The 22,966-nt window shown below is 37.9% G+C and overlaps 1 protein-coding gene across 1 annotated transcript in view; it reads right to left on the bottom strand.

The window, feature by feature from the left end:
• Positions 1-22,966, bottom strand: part of LOC129152101 (atherin-like) — a 221,004-nt gene that overhangs the window by 131,705 nt on the left and 66,333 nt on the right. The window contains exon 3 of the mRNA XM_054729352.1: positions 1,212-1,250. Within this exon, the coding sequence (XP_054585327.1) occupies positions 1,212-1,250 (39 nt within the window). The remainder of the gene's footprint in view (positions 1-1,211; positions 1,251-22,966) is intronic.

Below are 22,966 nucleotides of genomic sequence, written 5' to 3'. Positions count from 1 at the left end.
TGAAAAAGCTGGTATTTGACTATTTTTGCCATACAAAAATGGCAATTTCACATATAGACTTATCATATTTGATATGAATCCCATCATATTTCTGCATATGAATCTACTAGAGGCCCGATGCACGAAATTCGTGCAAGAGTGGGCCTTCCTTCCCCAGGCTGCTGGCACTGGCTTTCCTCTGGTGGACCTGGGCTTCCCTCGCAGCACCAGCTTCGTCTGGAAGGTCATCCGGAAGGACATCTGGTCTAATTAGCATATTATGCTTTTATTATTATAGATATATATGAATGCAGAAGTCACCTTAGAAAAAAAACACTAAGCCATAAAAACATGATCTGTATTATTTTATCACTTCTTTTGTCACTGAGTTAAATGTTTTATCTCACAGCAAACTGATGAGGTAGGTACTAATACTAATTCATTTCAAATGAGGAAAATGAAGCATAGTACAGTTTAGTACCAAGACCATGGAGCCCAGCAGAATTGACATTCAAATGCAGTCTGCCCTAACCCTGACCTTGGCCTCCCAGTTGAAAAGAATGGCTACCACTAAAAGCATGAAGAGTAGTGGATGTTATGAACATATGGAGAGGTGAATGGTGGAGACTCCCAGGAAATGGGAAACTGAGGGGGAGAGTTGGAGCATATATTCATCACTGTTTAGCGGAAAGGCACCTGCACAGCTCACTGAGCAGAATCCCCTCCAGGTGAGACAGACACATCAGCTTATCATGGCTACAAACTATCTCACTATTATAATCACCAAACTGGCTCCCCTTGTTCTAACTCCAGATCCAAAGCAAATGACTGATCACAATTGGACTTCCATGTAGCCTTTTCAAGAAAGAGAATGTACTAATGTTTTAAACCAAACGTTCTGTTTTCATGGCATTCTAAATGGAAAAATCGATGCTCTATCCGTCTCCAAGGAACATGGCTACGCTTATATGCCATAAGATCAAGCCACAAACTGCACAGCTGAGGACCAGATGTGGCTTATAGTGAAAACCCTCAAGGTACCATCCTACCATGTCCACGTGGCCCCTCTAGGCAAAACTGTAAAAGCTTTCAAATTGTTTTATAATTTAATTTAAAATAACAAACGGGTTAAAAAGTAGCACCACATACAAAAATTCATTGGGGTCCACGTTTATAATTACTACAAAGAAGGGAAACCAAAAATAATATATTTGATTTATTATTTCCTTTACCTTTCTAGAGCTTCGTGAATAGTAGGATCCATAGTCACCCTAAAAACAAAGAAACAAACATTTAGCAAACAGGAAAGAATGCCGTATATTTACCATGGCAGTTTACAAATGCTTATTATTAATGGACTTAAAAACATAGGAAGTGCCTTAAAGGGGACCACAAAGAAAAACAGGAAGTATGATGGCTTATAGTAAAAGAAGTCTGCAGAAAATGCTTAGATATATACACAATAAAGAAATGTTCAGATATACGCACATCAAATCAACGGTATTGATAATCTGGATAATTTTTTTAATGAAGATGTGTCAAATACATAAAAAATATAACCCTGAGCTTAAAATGAATATGCCCATGACATACAACTCTAATCATTATAATAAAGATAATGCAAAACCAATTTTCCTCTGGGTGAAAACGCTGGCATAGTAAAACACTTGCCCAAGCCATTTTCCATCACAGTTATTATGAGAAGCCCATTTTCTCTCTCAAACTTCATTACCCTAAATATTGCTTATCAAGGTCCAGAAAAACAAGGCATGTAAAAGCCAAAAACCTGATTATGTAAGAGATGATATGGTACCTATAACTTTATTAAGGAATAAATATGAGAAACTAAGGATCACAATGAAGGTTAGGGCTGACTTTCTGCTTTTATAAAGTGCTAACTTTATTATACCTGGAGGGAATGCATTTAGCTCATTGTTTACTAAGACACAGTAATATGTGCAAGTGTAAATTATTCCAACTGGTATCAAAGTTTAAATATGTAGAATGTGAAGAAAGGAAAATTCTACTTTGTACCTTTAGCTCTAACGATGCTTGCATTAGTTAATTCAACTCAACCAAAGCTATATAAATTGACACCACAAAAATTATTTGATCCTGAGAGCTTTAATAAATCCACTACCAAATAAAAAATTAAATCTGAAACTTGAAATTTCTAGTTGAGGTTCTGATAAAAGAAAATAAACATATCTAAAACCTTACTTTATTCTTAGTATTCAGCCATATTTTCTTATTTAACCTTCACAACAACTTCTAAAATGATAACTTTAATAATGTTTCTAACCATAAAAGCAATATGTATTCATTGTAGAAAATATGCATCATATAGAAAATAAAAGCCAATCATGATCACACCACTTAAAACAAAATTAATATCTTCTGTTGTTCCCTTTCAATATACATAGTCACACACACGGTGTTTTAAACAAGATTAGGATTATACCACATATCCAGTATATATTGTCTTTTTCTCTTAACATTGAATCATCTTTATACATAACAGTTTTCAAAAACACAATCTTAATCATTGCATCCCAATCTTCATAGTCACAAGTGAAACATCTGTTTAAACATTTACTAGTATTTATTACTTGTTGTTTTTGTCTAGTACATCTAACATCATAATAATATCTGTGTACAAAAATTGTGACATTTTATCCTTAAGTGAAATTCACCAAAATAAAACTTAGAAGAAAAGGCATAAACTTTTTCCAGAGCATCTGTTTATACTCTGCCCACGAAAAGGACAATTAGCAGGGTAACTTGGTTCCTATTTCTCAAATATCCACAAATGTGTCTTAACATTTTTATAAAATACTTTTTATTTCATAGTAAAAATGGTGTCTACTTTTAATTTTCATTATTTTTTCTTATCATTACTTCTGAATAATTTTTTAATTTATGGTGTTTATCTTACTGCTTTTGGCCATTTTTGCTTAGGAAATTTGTGGTTTTCTTATTAATTTGAAAAACTCTTTATAATATAGATATCAATAATGCATGTATCATAATTGTATAAATATCTTCATTTGCCTTCCCAGTCTGAATTTGCATTTAGGTTTAGTTTCTCATGGTTTTTGATGCACAGAAGTTTAAATTTTATGTAAACATACCAATAATTTATTTTTTTTCTTGTATGGTTTCTATGCTTAGAAAGTTCTTCCCCTGTCCAATTTCAATTAAATAGCTACTTATATTTTCTTTTACTTGCCCTCCAACCCCTGCCACAATCTTTTACCCTTAGCTCCATTTTTTTTTCAATCTGTATAGAATCTTTTGTAGGTATGGTATGAGGTGAGTACTTAATGAGATTTCTGATAACTCCCTCTCTCAGCGCTTTCCCAAAACAATTGGTAAAATCACATCTATATTCCTTCCTGGTTCATCTGTAGAAGGTTCTCTTTGAGAGCAGTTGCTTTGAGGTACAATCTGAGCTCTCAGATTGGAGATGACGATACTTACCGTACAGTTTTGTTGTAAGGATTAAACTAGGTAATTTACAGTCAGCACTTACTTTACGCCTAGCACAGTGCATGTGCTCAGTAAGTCAAGGGCTGAATACCAAATTCGGGGCTCTCTATTTCTCCCCTTTGATCCACCTGTTAATCCTTGTACTCATAGTGTGAACTGGATAGAACATATAATATCTGGTAGGAGAAATATCTCCAACCACTTTTTCAAAAATGTCCTGGCTATTCTCACCTGTTTGTTCTTTACATGAGCCCAAATCACTTTTCATTTCAGTTATTCTTAGGATGCTTTTTTTCTCCCACAATTATCTCTTTCTCGCTCTCTTTTTGGCATGCCTAATTACATAGCCCCAAACTTCCAAAACAATGTTTATAAGTGATACTTTTTAACAGATTAAAATAGTTAAGATTCTAGAATCTCATCATTAAGTTTGAGTTGGCTATAGTTTTAAAGCAGGTAGTCTTTAGAATACTAAAGAATCATCCTTCTATTCTTAGTTTTTCAATTATTGTTATCTCCATCCCACAGAGGAAACTAACTTTTAAAGATAACGTAAGTTACCCGAAGTCATACAGCCAGTACATAGTGGGGCCTAAATGCACACACAAGTTGTCTGGTTTCAATGCCTTTTTTATTTTCCAATGCAACCATGATACCACCCTGTAAAACATTCCATCTCCAACCCAGCAATGTGCTTTGTCCCAAATGTAACCACAGGAATTCATTAAGACCATATAAAGCATCTTCTTATAAAAGTGACATGATAAAGAATGGCTAATTTCCCAGCCAATTTGAAGAAATGTAGATCATCCATTATAATCTGCAGAAATATGTCAGTGTTTATCCGTGTTTATTGAGAAAAAGAATTTAGTAGGAGATACCAGAGACATTGCTGGGACTCCTCTCTAGTCATCCCCTCCAGGCAGAGAGAACAAAGAACTTCCACAACTTTGGGGCTACTGAGAGGGCACAAACCCTGAGGTAGGAAAGGGCAGGACTTTGAAGCCAAAGAGAAACTCTTGAAGGAAGTTAGCAGGTGAGATGGAGATGGTGGTAAAAAGTAGGGCAGAGGGATCAAGCCAGGTTAGAGGGTTTAAGTGGCAGTTCCTGACCTCCTTCTTCTCCATAGGCCCATTAGGGTTGAGAGTGCCTGTTACAGCAAACACTAAATAGAAGATTGCCCCATCTGCTTTCCTTCAAATGTTCCCCCTCCCTCTGACCATGGACTTGTCATTTTGGAAAGGCAAATTTCCCTTCTTTGGGCCCGAACCTAAATAAATACGTGTCTGTCTCTGCTGCTCTCGGATAGCTTAAATTTAGCAATTGCTGAAAAACTGACAGGAAATTGTAGATCGGAAGAAAGTTTCTGTTTCTAGAAACTTCCATCAAAGGTGGCCCTAGTGTTTCCTAGAGTGGAATTACCCAGGCCATCGTCTTTCTCTAGGTCATTTGTGCTGCCCTTCTCAGAGAGCTTCTGTCGGAGCCCGTTTTATCCCTTCTCTCTAACAGGAACCCCAGGTGCCCCTCCCAAACTTCTCTGTACTGGGAAAAAACACATACATACTGGTCCTACCACCTTTTCCCCTGTTCTCTCCAGAAAACCTCTGCGAGTCTTGCTAAGACCTCATCTGGATGACAAAGGTTTGACCAAACTCAGCCACACACACCTTCACACCTTTTCCTGGTGACCCTTCCTCTCCCTTAACCCAGCGCCTAGCCAGGTTCCTCCTCCCCTGTTTTAATTCTGCCAAACAAGTCAAAATCATATGCAGTGAAGAAAAGTGATATATTTAAATGCAGCTAGAGTAAATTAAATTAATTATAATTAAATTTTGTACAATAGAACTTAAATACAAAATACCCTATCTCCTTTTCTCTTCTCACAGCCTAACCATGTGTCCATAGCTCCACTGAGAAACAAAAAGGCTTATTGTTCACTCTTGTCTTGACATTAATAAAAATGAAAGGTACAATCACATTATATTATTGGTCCTACCAAATAATCCTGTGAGAACAGCAGAGATGACATTAAAATTGTTATTTTATAAAAGAAGAAACTGAGGAGCAAAGAAACAAGCAAATTACCTCGAGTTATATGCTCAATTAGGCAGCAACGGGACTTGAACCCAGGACTTTTGTTGTCAAATCCAAAATTCTTCCTGTTCCCTGATACTGACTCCCACAGTCTCTAGAACCATTGGTTACTAAACTTTTATAATTCTATTAGAGCCACAGAGGCAAACATGCTTTATTTCTCAGCAATTGTTCTCTAACAAGACAGTTCTCAAATCCAGGGCAATTACTTCAAGACTGTCCCACACAATTCTTGTTTCTTCCTTGACTGAACAATCTCTTAAGGAAACAAGCAAGAAAATGTAGTAGGTCACATCATACTTGAGCTTATAAAGGCAGAATTGGAGGTTATTATATTGCTACAAATGCTAAATAAAATAGATTGACCATCATTTATAATAACTGTATACAACCTTATGAATAGTTTCTTTTAAATAATGGCTCTATTTCCAAGAAGATCTTGAATTTGTGACTTTTCCAAAACTGACATATTCCTTATGTATATATCTGACGAAAAATAGGTATAATTTTGATTCATTCACATTGGATGGCTATTGTGTTGGCTATTGTCATTTTTTTTATTGGACAATCTAAGGGAAAAGAGATTAATGCCCCTGACTAAAGAGTCAAGTATTGCACATTTCAAAAATACTTGCAGCCGAAACCGGTTTGGCTCAGTGGATAGAGCGTCGGCCTGCGGACTGAAAGGTCCCAGGTTCGATTCCGGTCAAGGGCATGTACAATGGTTGCGGGCACATCCCCGGTAGGGGGTGTGCAGGAGGCAGCTAGTCGATGTTTCTCTCTCATCGATGTTTCTAGCTCTCTATCCCTCTCCCTTCCTCTCTGTAAAAAATCAATAAAATATATTTAAAAAAAAAAAAAAAATACTTGCAGCACATGGGTTGAAAATTACTGATATAAAATGAGTTAATCTTTGTATAATACTTACTATGTGCTATTCAAAAAGCTTTACGAGTATCATTTCAATTGATCCTCATCTAACAACCCTATGAAGTCGGTACTTTTATTATCTCCATTATACATATAAGGGACTGAGGCCCAGAGAGAGTACTTAATTTGCCCCAAAGTACATAATAAATAAATAATAGAACTTAGTTTTAACCCAGGTTGTGTGGCTCCATTGTCCACAGAATTTCCATAACTTGCAGCTTCCAAAAGATATTAATTTGATACCAAGAATTAGGTATGAATTCAAAACTCCATGATGTTCACTTTGCATTTAAGTCCAGTATACAAGCAACCACTTTAACGTGTTTGTTCTTGTGATGTGGAAAGTTTACTGGATCTTCCCCCAAAAGACAGGAATCACATTCTGCATATATTCTGTCCCTGCCAGCTTCTAGGCATTATCTTGGCCTCTACAGGGCATATGAAGAGAAATAAGGCACAATCCTTACTCTTAGGGAGGTTGCTGTATATAAAAGAGAATGAAACATGAACAAAAATAACTTCAATGCAAAGCAGATCACAGCAAGTGTCACAGAGATGCAAAGGGGAATGAAATAAATCTATTTTAAGGAATTAAGGCTTTATGATACTGGGGCACTGGATGAGACCACAAGGATTTTGAATAGACAAGGGAATTTTAGATTGAGAAGACAGCAAGGAAAAGCCAGTTGGGGAAACATAGGGTGATTATGTAATTTGGGATCACTTTAATATTTTACTGGTTTACATGGCCAAGAAAAGAGAATATTTATAATCAAAACCACCTGTAAAGTCTAGAACATAGGGAGAAACGTATAAGAAGACAACATAGGTTGTTGAGCAGGAAAGTGACATGACTAAGGCTATTTATTAGAAAGATTTATCTGGCAAGAGCATATTAGATAAAATGGAGAAGGAAAGACATAAAGTAACTCCACAGTAAAATTTAACCTTGCCTAAGAGAGGTCTAGCTTTTGCCCTCACTCCTGGGAAGTGACCTTCTAAGCCCTTGAACTACCCTGCCTGTTAAGAGTAACTTTGTTTATCACTCGGGCTTTGGGTCTTAACACAGAGGCTATGCTAATGTGAATAATGGGTGGGGGGGAGTGATGCATGTATCCCCGTTTTATTAGCTCAGTTTCATGAGGGACTGAAGAATAAGTATAACTAATTAAAATCCACAGGAGCAGCCAACAGTGTCTTTGTGACCGACCAAGTCAGGGTGACCTAGCTTCAGTGAAAACTCTGGCTGAACTGATTTGTATGGTTGGCAATACTTGTGTGTTAGAACTGGGAAAGTAAACATTATCTGCATGACGCCCCTGGGAGAGGACAATGGAAGCACAGCAAGTGGAACTATTTCTGACCCTGATCTATGCGCCTCTTCCCGCCACTGTTTTGAATCTGTGTCCTTTCACTGTAACAAACCCTAACTCTGTGTTTAATAGCTCTCAGAGTTCTGGGAGTCTTTCCAGTGGGTGATCTTGGGAACCCACACTTGGAGTTGGTTGCAGAAGTGAGAGTGGTCTTAGGGAGTTCAAAACTCTAAAACAACCAATCAGAACGCTGTCCAGCCCAGCTGGCATGGCTCAGTGGTTGAGCTTCAACCCATGAACCAGGAGGGCCCAAGTTGTGGGTAAATCCCCAGTGGGGGCTGTGCAGGAGGCAGCAGATCAATGATTCTCTGTCATCATTGATATTTTCCTCTCTCTCCCTCTCCCTTCCTCTCTAAAATCAGCAAATATATATATATATATATATATATATATATATATATATATATATATATATATATTTTTTTTTTTTTAAACAACACTGTCCATAGCAGTGCGGGAGGAAGTTATGGTAGCCTAGAAAACAGTGGTGGCATTGAAGAGCCATGAATGCCAGAGCACTACAGAGAAAAACAAACAAAAGTGGATGGAGACATAATTAGATGTAAGAAACTAAAGCAGTACCATTCAAAGTTTATAACAACTGTCAGATTTTGTATGAGTACGTTATAGAAAAACAACCGTGTTTTGGAACATGGACCTCTTAGCAGACTGATAAAGCCTCTGGAGCCCATCTCAAAATAAGACTTTTAAAGGCATAAAATAAAATAGGGTTGCAAAATAAACCAAACATAATGAAATGCAGTTACCAAAATGTTTTTAAAAACAAATGTATGAAAATAAGTGCTTCTATATTTATGCATTAAATTGTACAATCTAGTGGCAGGTCTAATAACCACTGCAATTTTGAAGTAGTTTGAATAGAAATGACATTTCAACCATTATACCATAATATGAAAATGTTCATAATTATATATTGCTGACAATTAATCTTAATTGTCAGCAGGTACTGTTGATGCTACTGCAGTTTTCTTACCTATACTTATAATTAAAGGAAAAGCTAAATTCTGACTTAAGATATTATTGAAATGAAGTAATTTTTTCCCATCAAAATTCAGGGGCCTTATAAGTTTTCCTCCCCGGCCAGTTGGTTAAAATCCCTGGCAATAAAGCATTGGGCATGCCTATTGTCAATTACACTACTAATTTAACAGAGCTTCCCAAACACTGAGCCTTGGCGTTTGAGACAATAGTAACCTTGGCATTTTCAAAAGTAAGAGGAGCCGCTGGTTTTAAAAGACACTGGAAATACGGTTAAGGGGTCAAGTGGGCAGGGTTAAGAAGTACAAAGGGTTTGGGTCACATGACCTTTTGAGTTGAAAGCAGGGCCCTCAAGTGTAAACACTAGGGTCCAGTCAGACTGAGGACAGGCTAGAAAGAGAGCAGGATAATGACTAGATGGTTTTCAAGACATCCACATAGAAGAAAAAGTGGGGCCATCAGTTTGGATGAGGGAAGTTAAAAAGCTAAAATGATAGGAGAATATCAGAGCCTTGAGATTTACCAAATGTATGGGGAACGGTGAAGGAATGAAGAAAGAAAAATTTGAAAGCAATGAATGAGAAATAGTAAATGGTTCACTCATGCAGTCCAGGGCCATCCTATCTAATAATAGACAAATATGCAAATTGACCATACCTCTGACCCACAAGCCACGCCCACAAGCCACGCCCACCATCCAATCAGAGCGAGTATGCAAATTAACCCAAACCAAGATGGCTACAGCCACAGAGAGCAAGGTTTCCTAGGTAACAGAGGAAGCCAAGCTTTCTGCCAGCCATTGCAGGCCTAAGCCTCCACTCAAGCTACAAAGTTTCAATTATAGAAGGTAAACAAATTCAAACAAATGGCGGCAGAATGGAGCTTGAGAGAGCAGGCCAGGGTTGCCGCCGGCAACTGGGGAAGCAAAGCTTTCCGCACACCCTGGCCAGGCTCACCCGCTTAAGGCAACAAAGTTTCAATTGTAGAAGGTGAATTAACTGCCAGAAATGGCTGCCGCCCCAGGCTACAAAGTTTCAATTGTAGAAGGAAAATAAATTCCAGACACCAGGGCCTCCGCTTGGGTTGACAGGGGGCGTGGCCGGCCTGCAAACCACCACAGGCCCCTCGCTCAGGCTGCCCCACGCCCCAAGGGAACCCCACCCTGATCCGGGACACCCTTCAGGGCAAACCAGCTGGCCCCCACCCCTGTACCAGGCCTCTATCCTATCTAATAAAAGAGTAATCTGCAGATTGATCATCACTGCAACACACAATATAGCTGCCCCCATGTGGTCAAAGATCCTGCCCCCATGTGGACACAAGATGGCCACCACAAGATGGCCAGCAGGAGAGGGCAGTTGGGAGGCACCCGGCCTGGAAGGGAGGGCAGTTGAGAGGGACCAAGCCTGCAAGGGAGGGCAGTTGGAGGTGATCAACCCTGCAGGAGAGGGCAGTTAGGGGTGACCAGCCCGGCAGAGGAGGGAAGTTGGGGGCAAACAGGCTGGCAGCAGAGTGGTTAGGGGGTGATAGGCTGGCAGGCAGAAGCGGTTAGGGGCAATCAGGAAGGCAGGCAGGCAAGCAGTTGGGAGGCAGCAGTCCTGGATTGTGAGAGGGATGTCCAACTGCCCTAAACGGGCAGTCGGACATCCCTTGAGGGGTCCCATATTGGAGAGGGTACAGGCTGGGCTGAGGGACAACCCCCCTCCGTGCACAAATTTCGTGCACCGGGCTTCTAGTAGGAGATAAGAAACAAGAGAGTTGCCCTAGCCAGTTTGGCTCAGTGGATAGAGTATTGGCCTGTGGACTGAAAGGTCCCGGGTTCAATTCCAGTCAAGGGCACATGCCCAGGTGGCAGGCTCGAACCCCAGTGGGGGGCCTGCAGGAGGCAGTTGGTCAATGATTCTCTCTCATCTCTCATCAATGATGTTTCTCTCTCTCTCCCTCTCTCCCTCTCCCTTCCTCTCTGAAATCAATAATATATATATAGTATATAAAGATCCAGGGTCTGTAACGTCCAAAATGACCGAACAGAGGTCCCCAATTGGAGAGAGTGCAGGATGGGCTGAGAGAATCCCCCCCCCCCATGTACGAATTTCATGCACTGGGCCACTATTTATATATATATATAAATTTTTTAAGGATACAAGAGACTATGATCCTCATTTTAAATACAGAGCCTTATCTATTACCATAAAAGCAATTTAACTACCTATAGCATGAAATTTTTGAATAAAACTGCAACCTCTAGAAAAAACGGTATTATCTACAACTTAAGTTTTCTGTATTGACTCAAAATCCATTAAAGGGGGGGAAAGCAGGTAACGGAGGGTAATATATCATGATAAAGAAAAACTCTACTGAACCTCCTTATCTTCTGCCATTAAAAAAAAAAAAGACACCTATTTTGTGCTGCCGGATACCTCTATACAGGGACTGAAGGACTGAAGATTATAAAGATTAAGGTTAATAAAGCCCTGTTGAGCCTGAGTGTGCTTGCTAGCAAATGTAACTTTGGTTTACAGTGTAAAGGCTAGTAATGTCATGCCAAAGTCTTCCATTTTATTTTAAATCTGAAAATAAGAAAACAAGCTCATTATTTGTGTAATTGCTTATCTGACTTCTTTAACATGAATTAATCTTTGATTTGGTTTGGAGTTTGTCTCTGATCAGCTGTCATCAGCTGGGTGACCCTGAACCCCAACCTTCCTACATTTTTCTACTTTAATTAACATACATCTAAATCACACTTTCTATGTACTAGGTCCTGTCCCAAGCACTTTACAAATGTAAGTCCATTTGATAACCATAACAACCTATAACGTAAGTATTATTAGCCCCATTATATGTATGAAGAAACTGAAGCTCAAGAGATTAATTAGCTTGTTGAATACCACAGAGCTGGTAGCTGATCAAGCCAGGAATCTAATGCAGGCAGTCTAGCTCCACAGTCCATTCTTTTAATCGTGGCATTCTGTTGCCCACTGCTCTACAATATCCTGTGGCAGAGAAAAGAGGTGCACACAATAATATTGTGAGTGCATTATCAGCAATAAACCTGAATTCACTAAATGCCAAGTATTTAATTGTATTCTTTTCCTAAACTCAATACTCCCTCCTAGATTGTTAATTCCCTCATCTGTAAAAAATATAAGGACTATGTGTCAAATGCCATGTATAAATGAACATCATTGTTTGAGAACTCTACAGCTTGGCTATTCAGAGTATTTCACTTTCAATTTTACTTGAAGCTACTCCTTGCAAGAGGCTTACTTGATACAGTAACATCAAGGATTAGAAGATCAGCTTTGTAAATGTTTCTACCAAACTCTACAGGCTTCCTCCATGCACCTGCACTTGGTGAAACAATGTTTGGTTTTACATTTTTCTCTCAGCTGCCCCATGGTTATCCAGGAGCCAGGCATATACTTGCCAATTGTCTGAAGTTGTGAATTGTGACCCCGTGATTCTATCCTGAGCCTCTACTCTGCTGTAGAAGGGGCCAGCGGCACATGCCCCACGAGAAAAGCTGCAGGGGAAGATTGCTGGAGAGCTCCCATCTGACACTGCTTCCAGAAAACAAAAACAAGGAGTCCCAACATCTCCCACAACTTCAGAGGGGGCGTGGCGATTGTCCCAGGCCACTGAGGCTGCTATAACAGCACTATAGACTGCAGGGCTTGTATACCACAACCACTTATCTCTCACAGGTCTGGAGGCTGGAAAGTGAAGGTCAATTTCAACAGCCGATTTGATGTCTGATGACAGTGTGTTCATATGTCCTCACAGGTGGAAGGAGCAAGGGAGCTCGCTGGGGTCTCTTTATAAGGGCATTAATCTTTTACAAGGAAACTAATCACCTCCCAAAAGTCTCACCTCCTAACAGCATTACATTGGACATTACGTTTCAACATATGAATTTGGAGGGAATATAAAAATTCAGACTATAGTAGCAATTTTTAAAAATTAGGCAGATCGCAAAATTAAAATTATAAAAGTTGAAGTTCATTCTGTTTTAATCTCAAATATACAGATAAATCCAATTTGCCCAATTATTATCATAACACTTTTTTTGCTTGTCCCTGTGACAAAATAATGATGTGTCACTCTATCATGGTAAAAACAATGTAGGCTATTTGTAGACATCTGACATAATATGCCTAACATTTCTAATAGGTTAGAAATTTCCAAATGATTGCTAAAGGGCTGGAAATATCTAAAATGTTTTTGAACAGTATTTTTAAAACCTTTCTTCAAACAAGAGATTTGCCATTTTACTGAAAATAGTTCCTCTGCTATTTTCTTGCTTTTGTAAAGCTACACTGAGCAGTGAGTCACCAGGTGATTTCCTTTATTTCTGAGTTCCATTTCAAAGACTGAAAAAAGATTCTTCCTCCTCTTTGTCTTCTCACATGTACCTGAGCTGCTATTGTTCAAGGTCATGACGGAGCCACGGTTAAAACAAAACCTGTTTATTTGGCAAGGAGCGTTGTAATATGGGAGTTTACATGCACATCAAACATTTAAGGCAATTTAAAATTTTAGTATCTCCAGAGATCAAATTAAATGGCTGCTAAAACCAAGTTTTTAGAGCAGCTCTCATTTCTATAATGTATTTGTATAAAGGATAGCAGGCATCATATTTAAAATATCTGTTGGAAATAACTAGGACATTAAAATATTCTGTTTGGTTTATTTTTCAATATTGGACTCACAAACAAATACCATTCATATTTACTATCATCTCTAGCTAGCTAATATTGAAAAATACATAATGGCAGACTGTTGCCATGGTAACTCCTCTACAACTACACATTTTCTATGGCAACCCAGGCCCCATGGAATACTAATGAAAATCCATAGCAACAGAGTTAAAGAGGTTATGTCTGGAAACCAAAAAGCTCATGTTACATTTATCACAAACGCTATGGATGCCTTCCTGTATTTTATAAACAATACCTGTGTTCAAAGAGGTATTAGCTAGGAAATATAAAAGGCATATCTGAAATATTTTCTGGAACAAAACTAAAGCCTGTGGTATTTAAAGAATTCACATTAATGTACTATTAAATGTGAAAATATGTAACATATTTTTAAAACACAGAATCACACTTTTATAAAAATGGATATAATTTTCCCCGCTGCAGAAGACTTACCGGTACATGTCAAATGCAAAGTGAACCCTAGAAGTAACTAAGGAGCACTTTGCTTAGATCTCACTCTTTCCCTAGTTCTTATTCTTGCTCAAGAGTTCCAGCTGTAATCTTGATCACTTAACCTGGGAGAGCCTTGGGTTCTCCTTCCCAAAAGAATGCTCTAGTTAAGGGACCCTACAGCTTCTATGGTTTCTATTCTAGCATTTACCAGCATATGAAGGTGCACAAAACATTTCATCTGAGTGTCAGTTTCTTACCTGTCAAAGGGCATGATATCTGCCTCCTCCTCATTACTAATTTGCCACAAAATGCACTAGATATACAGCAGCACTCTAGGGGGGGAATTTAAGTAACTGTCTTAGCTAAAGAAAAAAACTAAAATGTTCCTCTTTATATTTTTATTTTAAAAACATAGGAGTTCATATAAAGATCCACATAAACATCCATGCACATTACAAACTAGTTTGATATACAATTATTAATTGAGCATCTACTATGCTGCCAGTTGCTGGTGTCAGTAAAGAACAAGACAGATAGATCCCAGCATTCACAAAACTCAGGCTCTAGCAGAGCGGGGCAGGGGAGAGAGGGTGGATGGGAGGTAATCAGCCAAAGACCTTGTATGCATGTATGCATAACCCATGGACGCAGACAGTGGGGTGGTGAGGGCCTGGGGTGGGGGGTAGGGGTGGGCTGGAGGGGGTTGATGGGGGGAAAAAGGGGACATACGTAATACTTTCAACAATAAAGCTTTTAAAATTTAAAAAAAAAAGAAAGAAAGAAAGAAAGATGACTCAGAACTGTGAAGTGTCACAGAGGAAGTAATCAGAGTGCAGTGATTGGAAAGGATTTGTGAGAAGAGATGGGCTCGTTTATGTCAAGTTGTAGGTCAGCACTCCCCGAGGAAGGAAGAACTAAGAAACAAGACTTCTAGGGTGAGAAAGAGCTATGGAAAGACAGGGACAGTCAGGTATAGGGAACAGCGATCATAAGGCCTCAAAGTAGGAACGTGGTTAATGTATTGGCAAAATAGCACAGAGGTTAGTGGGGCTAAAGAGTACAGAATAAATGGATGTTTCTATCCCTCTCCCTTTCTCTCTCTCTCTCTCTAAAAATCAATAAAAACATATTTTAAACAAGAGAACCAGGATTTGTATATGACAGCAGAAATGGACATATACAAGATACATTTTGAAGAAGGAGAACACAGGAGCCCGGCCAGTGTGACTCAGTGGTTGAGCATTGACCTAGGAACCAAGAGGTCACAGTTTGATTCCCGGTCAGGCCACATGCCTGGGTTGCGGGCTCGAACCCCAGTAGGGCGTGTGCGGGAGGCAACTGATCCATGATGTTTCTCTCTCATTGATGTTTCTATCTCTCTATCCCTTTCCCTTTCTCTCTCTATAAAAATCAATAAAAATATATTTTAAACAAGAGAGCACAGGATTTGCTGATGGATTTAGTATAGGATATAAGGATGAGAGGAAATCGATTATGACTCCTAAATTTCTGATACAAACAACTGGGTAACAGATGATACATACCATCATCTACTATAAAAAATTTGAGGGGATGGAAAGGTTTGGGGTGGTGGGAAGTGGTGGACAGGAGTAAAGGCTCTATTTTTGTACTGATTTGCTCATTAAACAGTTTCCCTATACACAGTCAGAGATTTCCTTATAAATACTTAAGACTATTTCATTAATTAGTGCCCATTATACAAAACTTATAAAACTCCAAACATAAGCTCTTCTTTCAAAACATACATCAAAATTATACACAAAAATTGTAAAATCATTATATATATCAAAATTGTAAAAGTGGATTTAGGCCCTAGGCAGTTTGGCTCAGTGAATAGAGCGTCGGCCTGTGGACTGAAGGGTCCTGGGTTGGATTCTGGTCAAGGGCACATGCCCAGGTTGTGGGCTAGATCCCCAGTAGGGGGCATGCAGGTGGCAGCCAATCATTGATTCTCTCTCATCACTGATGTTTCTATCTCTCTCTCCTTCTCCCTTCCTCTCTGAAATCAATAAAAAAAATTTTTTAAGTGGATTTAGGCTAATCGTAACTGTATGATATTGAAAGAAAACATAGGAAAGAATATATCTAAGTAAATACACTTTGAAGTAATTATCTCTCCTGTGATAAAAACTAATACAGATTCACTGAAGAAATTTTGGAAAATATAGAAAAGTTTAGAGAAAATTACAATTACCTCTAAGTCTACCATCCAGAGATAAATCCTGTGCATATTTTGGGGACTATAAGTCTAATTTTTTATCTTTCGGTGTTGAATTAGTTTTTGATAAAGCTATTGAAAATTAATATATACATTTCAAAACTGTTTAAATTAATGGGGTAATACACATTCATACCTAGATAACATCAAGTGCTTCAGAGCCTAGTTTTGGCCATGAATCTAACTGCAAACATCAGGATGGAACAGGTCCTTGGGGAGGGCTGGGCCAGCCTTCAGTGATGTCAGGCTTCCCCACAGCCAGTCCCCCGCCACCAACTGCCCACTTCAGACTCTGTATCTACAAGATTAGATGTTCAACTCAAATAAGGCGAGCTTTCTTTTTTTAAAACACCATTTAAACTTAGTGTTATATTTCTTTATATTCATACACTGCATATTCATTTAGATGAAAGCCAAATTGTTCTTATAACCAGTAAGATAGTAACCCTTCAATTTATTTCAATTTCTTCTAATTTATTTACAAGACGTTTACATATAGTATTTAAAATTCTATATTACAATTCAATAGAGTTCAAAACATTTGATTTTTAAAAACCTCTACTGTTAACAAAAGGAAAAGATAATAAAAGGCTTAGAAAAAGGATAATGTTTAAGACAGTATATTTTCGTTAAAGGCTACATAATGTTGCTGTGATAGTTAAATTTTATTATTATATCAAATTAAGCTATGGGAATTTTATTTTGAGATTATAATCTTTATTACTTATTTCAAGACAAATCATCCAGTCTATTAAAGGGGGGAAAGCAAGTAGAGGGTAATATATCATGATAAAAAATAGTGTATATAGATTCAACACTAAGATCAATTTAATAAATTCAAATAAAAATTATATTTAGAAGTTTAATATTATTCACATTGGGTTTATCAGCAACAAAATCAAATGAGATTTCTACCTAGATTAAATCCAGTTTTAACAGGTATGCAAAAGAATGCAGTCATAATAACATCATTTTGAAATAATCATTAGTATGACCAGTGAAAGAACCAAATACAGAAAAGCTTAAGCTATTTGATTTCATGCAATAACTGCACATAAAATAAATGCTGATAATATATTCTCCCAAACAGAAAAAAAAAGGGAAATCACAAAGACTCAAAAGTATTTTTAAGTTCTATCCTATGGCTAGGAATAATTTATTTTCTAATGATAGATTGCTGGAGGGTTTTTTTTGAGGGGGGGGGGAAGTTGTTGTTTTTTGTTGTTGTGTATGTGTATTTTTTTTGCAAATACAATGAATCACATAATGTGTTAAAATAAAAAACTTATTAATGCAAAGGAAATACTAGTGACTAGAGAATTTCAAAGCATGTAAACTTATGAAATGGGCATAAACTTTTAAGCAAATCAAAACAAATGTACATATCTGAATACAACCCAAAACATGGTCATAATCTATTGCTTTAAATTTTAGCTGGCCAATCCAATGAACCGGAATAAGGAAAAAGTAACTGAGCTATGATGGTGAGAGGCAATGATGTTCTAGCTCTGTGCTTTTCTGGGGAACTGTAGGTGATATTTATAAACATACAATCCCATATAATAAAAGGCTAATGTGCAAATTGTCCCTACGGGTGGGCGTTCGACTGACCGAGAGTTAGACATGCACTGACCACCAGGGGGCAGCGCAGAACATGGTGAGCGTTGGCGACACAGCACTGGCAGCGGGAGGCAGTGGAGGCATTGCCTGCTCCAATGGGCCCCGACAAGAGTGGGACTGTGGCAGGATGGTGGAGCAGGTGAGCAGGTGGTGCCAGGCCAAGGTGGGTGCAAAGGGAGGCCCTGGCCAGCATCCAGGGGAAGGGAGGCCCTGGCCGGCAGTGGCAGCAGGCAGCCAGGGGAAGGGAGGTCCCGGCCGGCAGCCAGCAGCTGCTAGGGACCCTACCCGTGCACGAATTTATGCACTGGGCCTCTAGTATGGTATAAAAACTCATTGGCAGACCAATATCCTAAAAGTCCATGTCATCTGAAGCACACAGATATGATTCTACCTTTTTCTAACTTTCAAGTGTTCATTTTCTCTTGAGTTGAATCACCCATGCTTTTCACTGACGGTTGGCTATTGTTTTTGCCTAACAAATGTTGCCAATGCTTACTGCCTGGGGGTCAAATACAAAGGAGGACATAATTCAACATAAAATGAGCAAAAAAATAGAACATGAGTCTCATGGAACTTGAATACACTCTAGTGCTCCAATCTAAATAAGAGATGTGCATCTGTCTGTATCAAGTTCAATTATAACTACTTTAATGAGGAGTGGTTATCTGCAATTTATTCACTCATTTTGTATAACAAGCTATAATTCTTTACAACTAAAGAATCTTTGAAATTACTTTGGCTGTTTTTGTTTGGGATTTGTTTTGTTGGGTTAAAATTTCTAAAAGTACATAATTCAACAAAAAAAGGAAAATAGTACGGGATTATCAAGTATTCCAAATTTCTTAAAAAAAAAAAAAAAAACCCACACAATTTTAATTAATGATTTACAGCCTGAGTAGAAAAATCAACCAGTAACAAGTGTGATCATTTGAATATTAACAAAGTTTTATAATTTGGGGAGCTCAGGCTTTCCTAAATACAAATAACCCAGGGCTCACACAGGAAGCATGTTCCATTCTCTTCACCTCTCCACTCTATTCCACACATACAGGTACAGTCTTGGTAGAAACACCTCTCATCATTCAAAATGGTGGTTATGCCAATTCTGTCCACCCACCAGAGAGGGTGGTCTTTCTCAGGCGTCCTCAGATTCTACCACCTCCTGATTTTTCTGTAATTTTAATAAATTCCAGGAACTGGAGTCCCAGCACAAATCATATTAGAAACAGTCAATAAAAATGTGAGAGCAGCCCTAGCCCATTTGGCTAAGTGGAGAGCGCATTGGCCTGCGGACTGAAGGGTCCCAGGTTCAATTCAGGTCAAGGGCATGTACCTCAGTTGCAGGCTCGATTCCCAGCCCTGGTTGGGGCATGTGCAAAGGCAACCAATCCGATGTGTGCCTCTCACATCAATGTTTCTCTCTCTCCCTTCCATTCTCTCTAAAAATCAATGAAAAATATATCCTCAGATAAGGATTAACAAAACAACATCCACAAAACAAATGTGAGAGCAGCAAACATATCTAATGAAAAACTCTATAGAATTTGAAAAGCTAGAAGTATAACAATTAGGGCCACTCCTTTTTATATTGTTGACTGTATTACCAATGTCACCCATTTTCTCCCTTTTGCCCCCATCCCACCCAACGCCCAATCCACTCCAGGCCTTCCCTACACTATTGTCTGTGTCCATGAGTTGTGCATATACCCATTTATGTTCTTTGGTTAATCTCTTCCTTTCCCTTCTCCTCCGCTCCTATTCACCCTTCTAACATTTTACTCTCTTTGACCTTATTACAAAATGCTTATCCTCAACTATTTAATAAAAACTTCACCTTCATGGGTTCTTCTTAGGCAAAACTTATCACCCTTTCAAAATTTATCATACTCTGGTGATGAGTTTATGGTCCCTCTCTATCACTCACCTATGAGCCCTTTGGGGAAAGGGCTATGCTTTATTCTTCCATCCAATTGATCTCACACTGTAATTGCATTCAATATGTGTTCACACAAAGAATGAAATACAGAGTGTTGTTGAGGGTGTAGCAAAGTGAACACTCTCACACAAATATCAATGGGAAATTGGTACTACCTTTCCAGAAAGTATATTTGTAGGATATTAACATTCTTAAATTTTTCAACCCAATAATTCCACCTCAACAAATATATCACAAATATATAACTGAACATATAAGAATGTTTAACATAGCCTTCTTTGAAATAGTGGAAAACTTGAAACAAGTGTAATATCCCAAAAATAAAGGAGGAGTTAAATAAATTATGGATCATCATTAGGATGGAATAGTAGGTCATTTTACCCAATAACCTGGGGGAAATTTTATGATAAAATATTAAATGACATATACACTTACAAAATGAACTCAAATATGTAAAATTTTTTATTTCTGCTTCTACACTTAAAGGATTAACTTGCCATAGGAATTCCCTTTCTTCTATAAACTGGATGGAATATATAAAACAGTATTTTTCAAATGTTAGAAAATAATCAGGCTGAAATGTAACCCGAATGAAGGGAAAAGAAGAGTTCAGCCTTACAACTGTCCCAACTCAGTCACTGGGGGTACTTTCAGCCCAAGTTCAGGAAGAGAAAACCCAAATACAGCATAGCTGTCTTGCCAACTATAGGAACTAGACAGAATTTGTGGCATGAGTACAAGAGAAGGGGGAGCTACACAACAGGCTTCAGAGATCGGCATGGAGGTTCGCTGACTCTTTAATGAATACAGATATGTATATGCCTGGGGCAAAACTCTATGAGGTGGAAGGAAGAACCAACAGGATAAAAAATTCCTAGAGCTTACACAGAACTAGAAATACTTCGTGCTCCTATCAGAGTAAAGAGACCTTGTAAATACATGAGGCATTGGGTAGAGTCCTCAGGAGTGTCATGCCTTCGTAGTTGGGATTAAATTAGCCCAAGAATAAAGGCTACTCTGGACCCACTCTAACAAAGCTTAATAGCAGCCTCAAAAGATTAAACTAATCTGCCAGTTACTGCACTGCATAACAGAACAAAAAAAATCAACCCTTTCTTTTAAAAATACAACAATATCCAATAGTCAACAATGTAAAATTCTGAATGTCTGAGAGCTAATAAAAAATTACCAGGCATACAAAGTAGTAGAAAAATATGACTCATTAACAACAACAAAAAAATCTATCAATAGAAACAAACCTAGAAATGGCGGAGAAAATACAATAAATAAATAAATAAATAAATAAATAAAAGTTAACAAAGCTATTGTAAATATTATAAATATTCTCAAAGACATGAAGGAAAATTTAACCATAATAAAGAGAAAAATGGAAAAATATATAAAGGCCCAGATGGAATTTATACAAATGAAAATATGCTGGATGGCTTCTAGAGTAAAAAATATGCTATTAATAGCAAATTAGACATTGCAGAAAAGATCAAAGAACTTGAAGACAGAAATAGCAACTATCCAAAATGAAGCATAGAGAGAGAAAAGATTGAAAAAATAAACAAAACATCAGTGGCCAGTGAGACCATGTCAAGTCATCTAGCATACGTATAACTCGAGTTCCAAGAGAGAAATACAAAATATTTAAAGAAATAATGGCTCAAATTTTTTCCAAATTTTATGAAAACTGTAAGTCTATAGATTTTAGAAACTCAATGAATCTTAAATAGAATAACATTAAAAAAAAACACACAGAGAGAGACACATCATAACCAAATTGCTGATAATTATAAAGTGATAAAGAGAAAATTCTAAAAGCAACCAGAGGTAAAAAGCCATATTAATCACAAAGACACAAAAATAAGAATGGAAGTGACTTCTGGTCAGAAACTAAGCCAACAAAAGACAGTGTAATGTTAGCTTCAAAGTTTTGAAAGGAGAAAATTATTAACATGAAAGTCAATATTCAGCTAAAATAACATTCAAAAGTCAAGATAAAATAAAGATGTTTTTAGATCAAAAAAAGATAAAAGAAAGGAAGGAAGGAAGAGGCCGAGGGCTGAGAATTCATCACCATTAGATCTTCTCTAAAAAATTGAAATTTAGATCTAATCAAAGGAATGAAGAATGCCCAGAGTGGTGAATATGATGGGGATATAAGAGTTAACTTTTAAATACTTTAATCTGCTTTAAATTATTAAGGTATTATATGTGTACATATCTTACCATTGCCACCCCCATCCCACTCCCATATATGCCCTCACCCCCCCAGAGTTTTGCATCCATTGGTTATGCTTATATGCATGCATACAAGTCCTTTGATTGATCTCTTATCTCCCCCACCTTTCCCTAACCTTCCCCCTGTAATTTGACAGTCTGTTTGATGCTTTACTCTCTCTGTATCTATCTTTTTGTTCAAGTTTATAATGTTCTTTATTATCCATAAATGAGTGAGATCATGTGGTATTTTTCTTTCATTGACTGGCTTATTTCACTTAACATAATGTTCTCCAATTCCATCCAGGTTGCTGCAAATGATGAGAATTCCTTCTTTTTTATGGCAGCATAGTATTCCATTGTGTAGATGTACCACAGTTTTCTGATCCAGTCATCTGCTGACGGGCACCTAGGCTGTTTCCAAATCTTAGCTATGGTGAATTGTGCTGCTATGAACATAGGGGTGCATATATCCTTTCTGATTGGTGTTTCTAGTTTCTTCGGATATATTCCCAGGAGTGGGATTACTGGGTCAAATGGGAGTTCCATTTTCAGTTTTTTGAGGAAACTCCATACTGTTCTCCACAGTGGCTGCACCAGTCTGCATTCCCACCAGCAGTGTACGAGGGTTCCTTTTTCTCCGCATCCTCGCCAACACCTGTCGTTTGTTGATTTGTTGATGATAGCCTTTCTGACAGGTGTGAGATGGTACCGCATTGTTGTTTTGATTTGCATCTCTCGGATAATTAGTGACGTTGAGCATGTTTTCATGTGTCTCTTGGCCTTCCTTCTGTCTTCTTTTGAAAAGCTTCTATTTAGGTCTGTTGCCCATTTTTTTATTGGATCATTTATCTTCCTTTTATTAAGTTGTATAAGCTGCCTGTAGATGTTGGAGATTAAACCTTTATCAGTGATGCCATTTGCAAAT

This window comes from Eptesicus fuscus, chromosome 17, assembly GCF_027574615.1.
Source record: "Eptesicus fuscus isolate TK198812 chromosome 17, DD_ASM_mEF_20220401, whole genome shotgun sequence".
Lineage (NCBI taxonomy): Eukaryota > Metazoa > Chordata > Mammalia > Chiroptera > Vespertilionidae > Eptesicus > Eptesicus fuscus.
The sequence above is the reverse complement of the archived record's forward strand: the minus strand, read 5'-3'. Positions and strand labels throughout refer to the sequence as shown.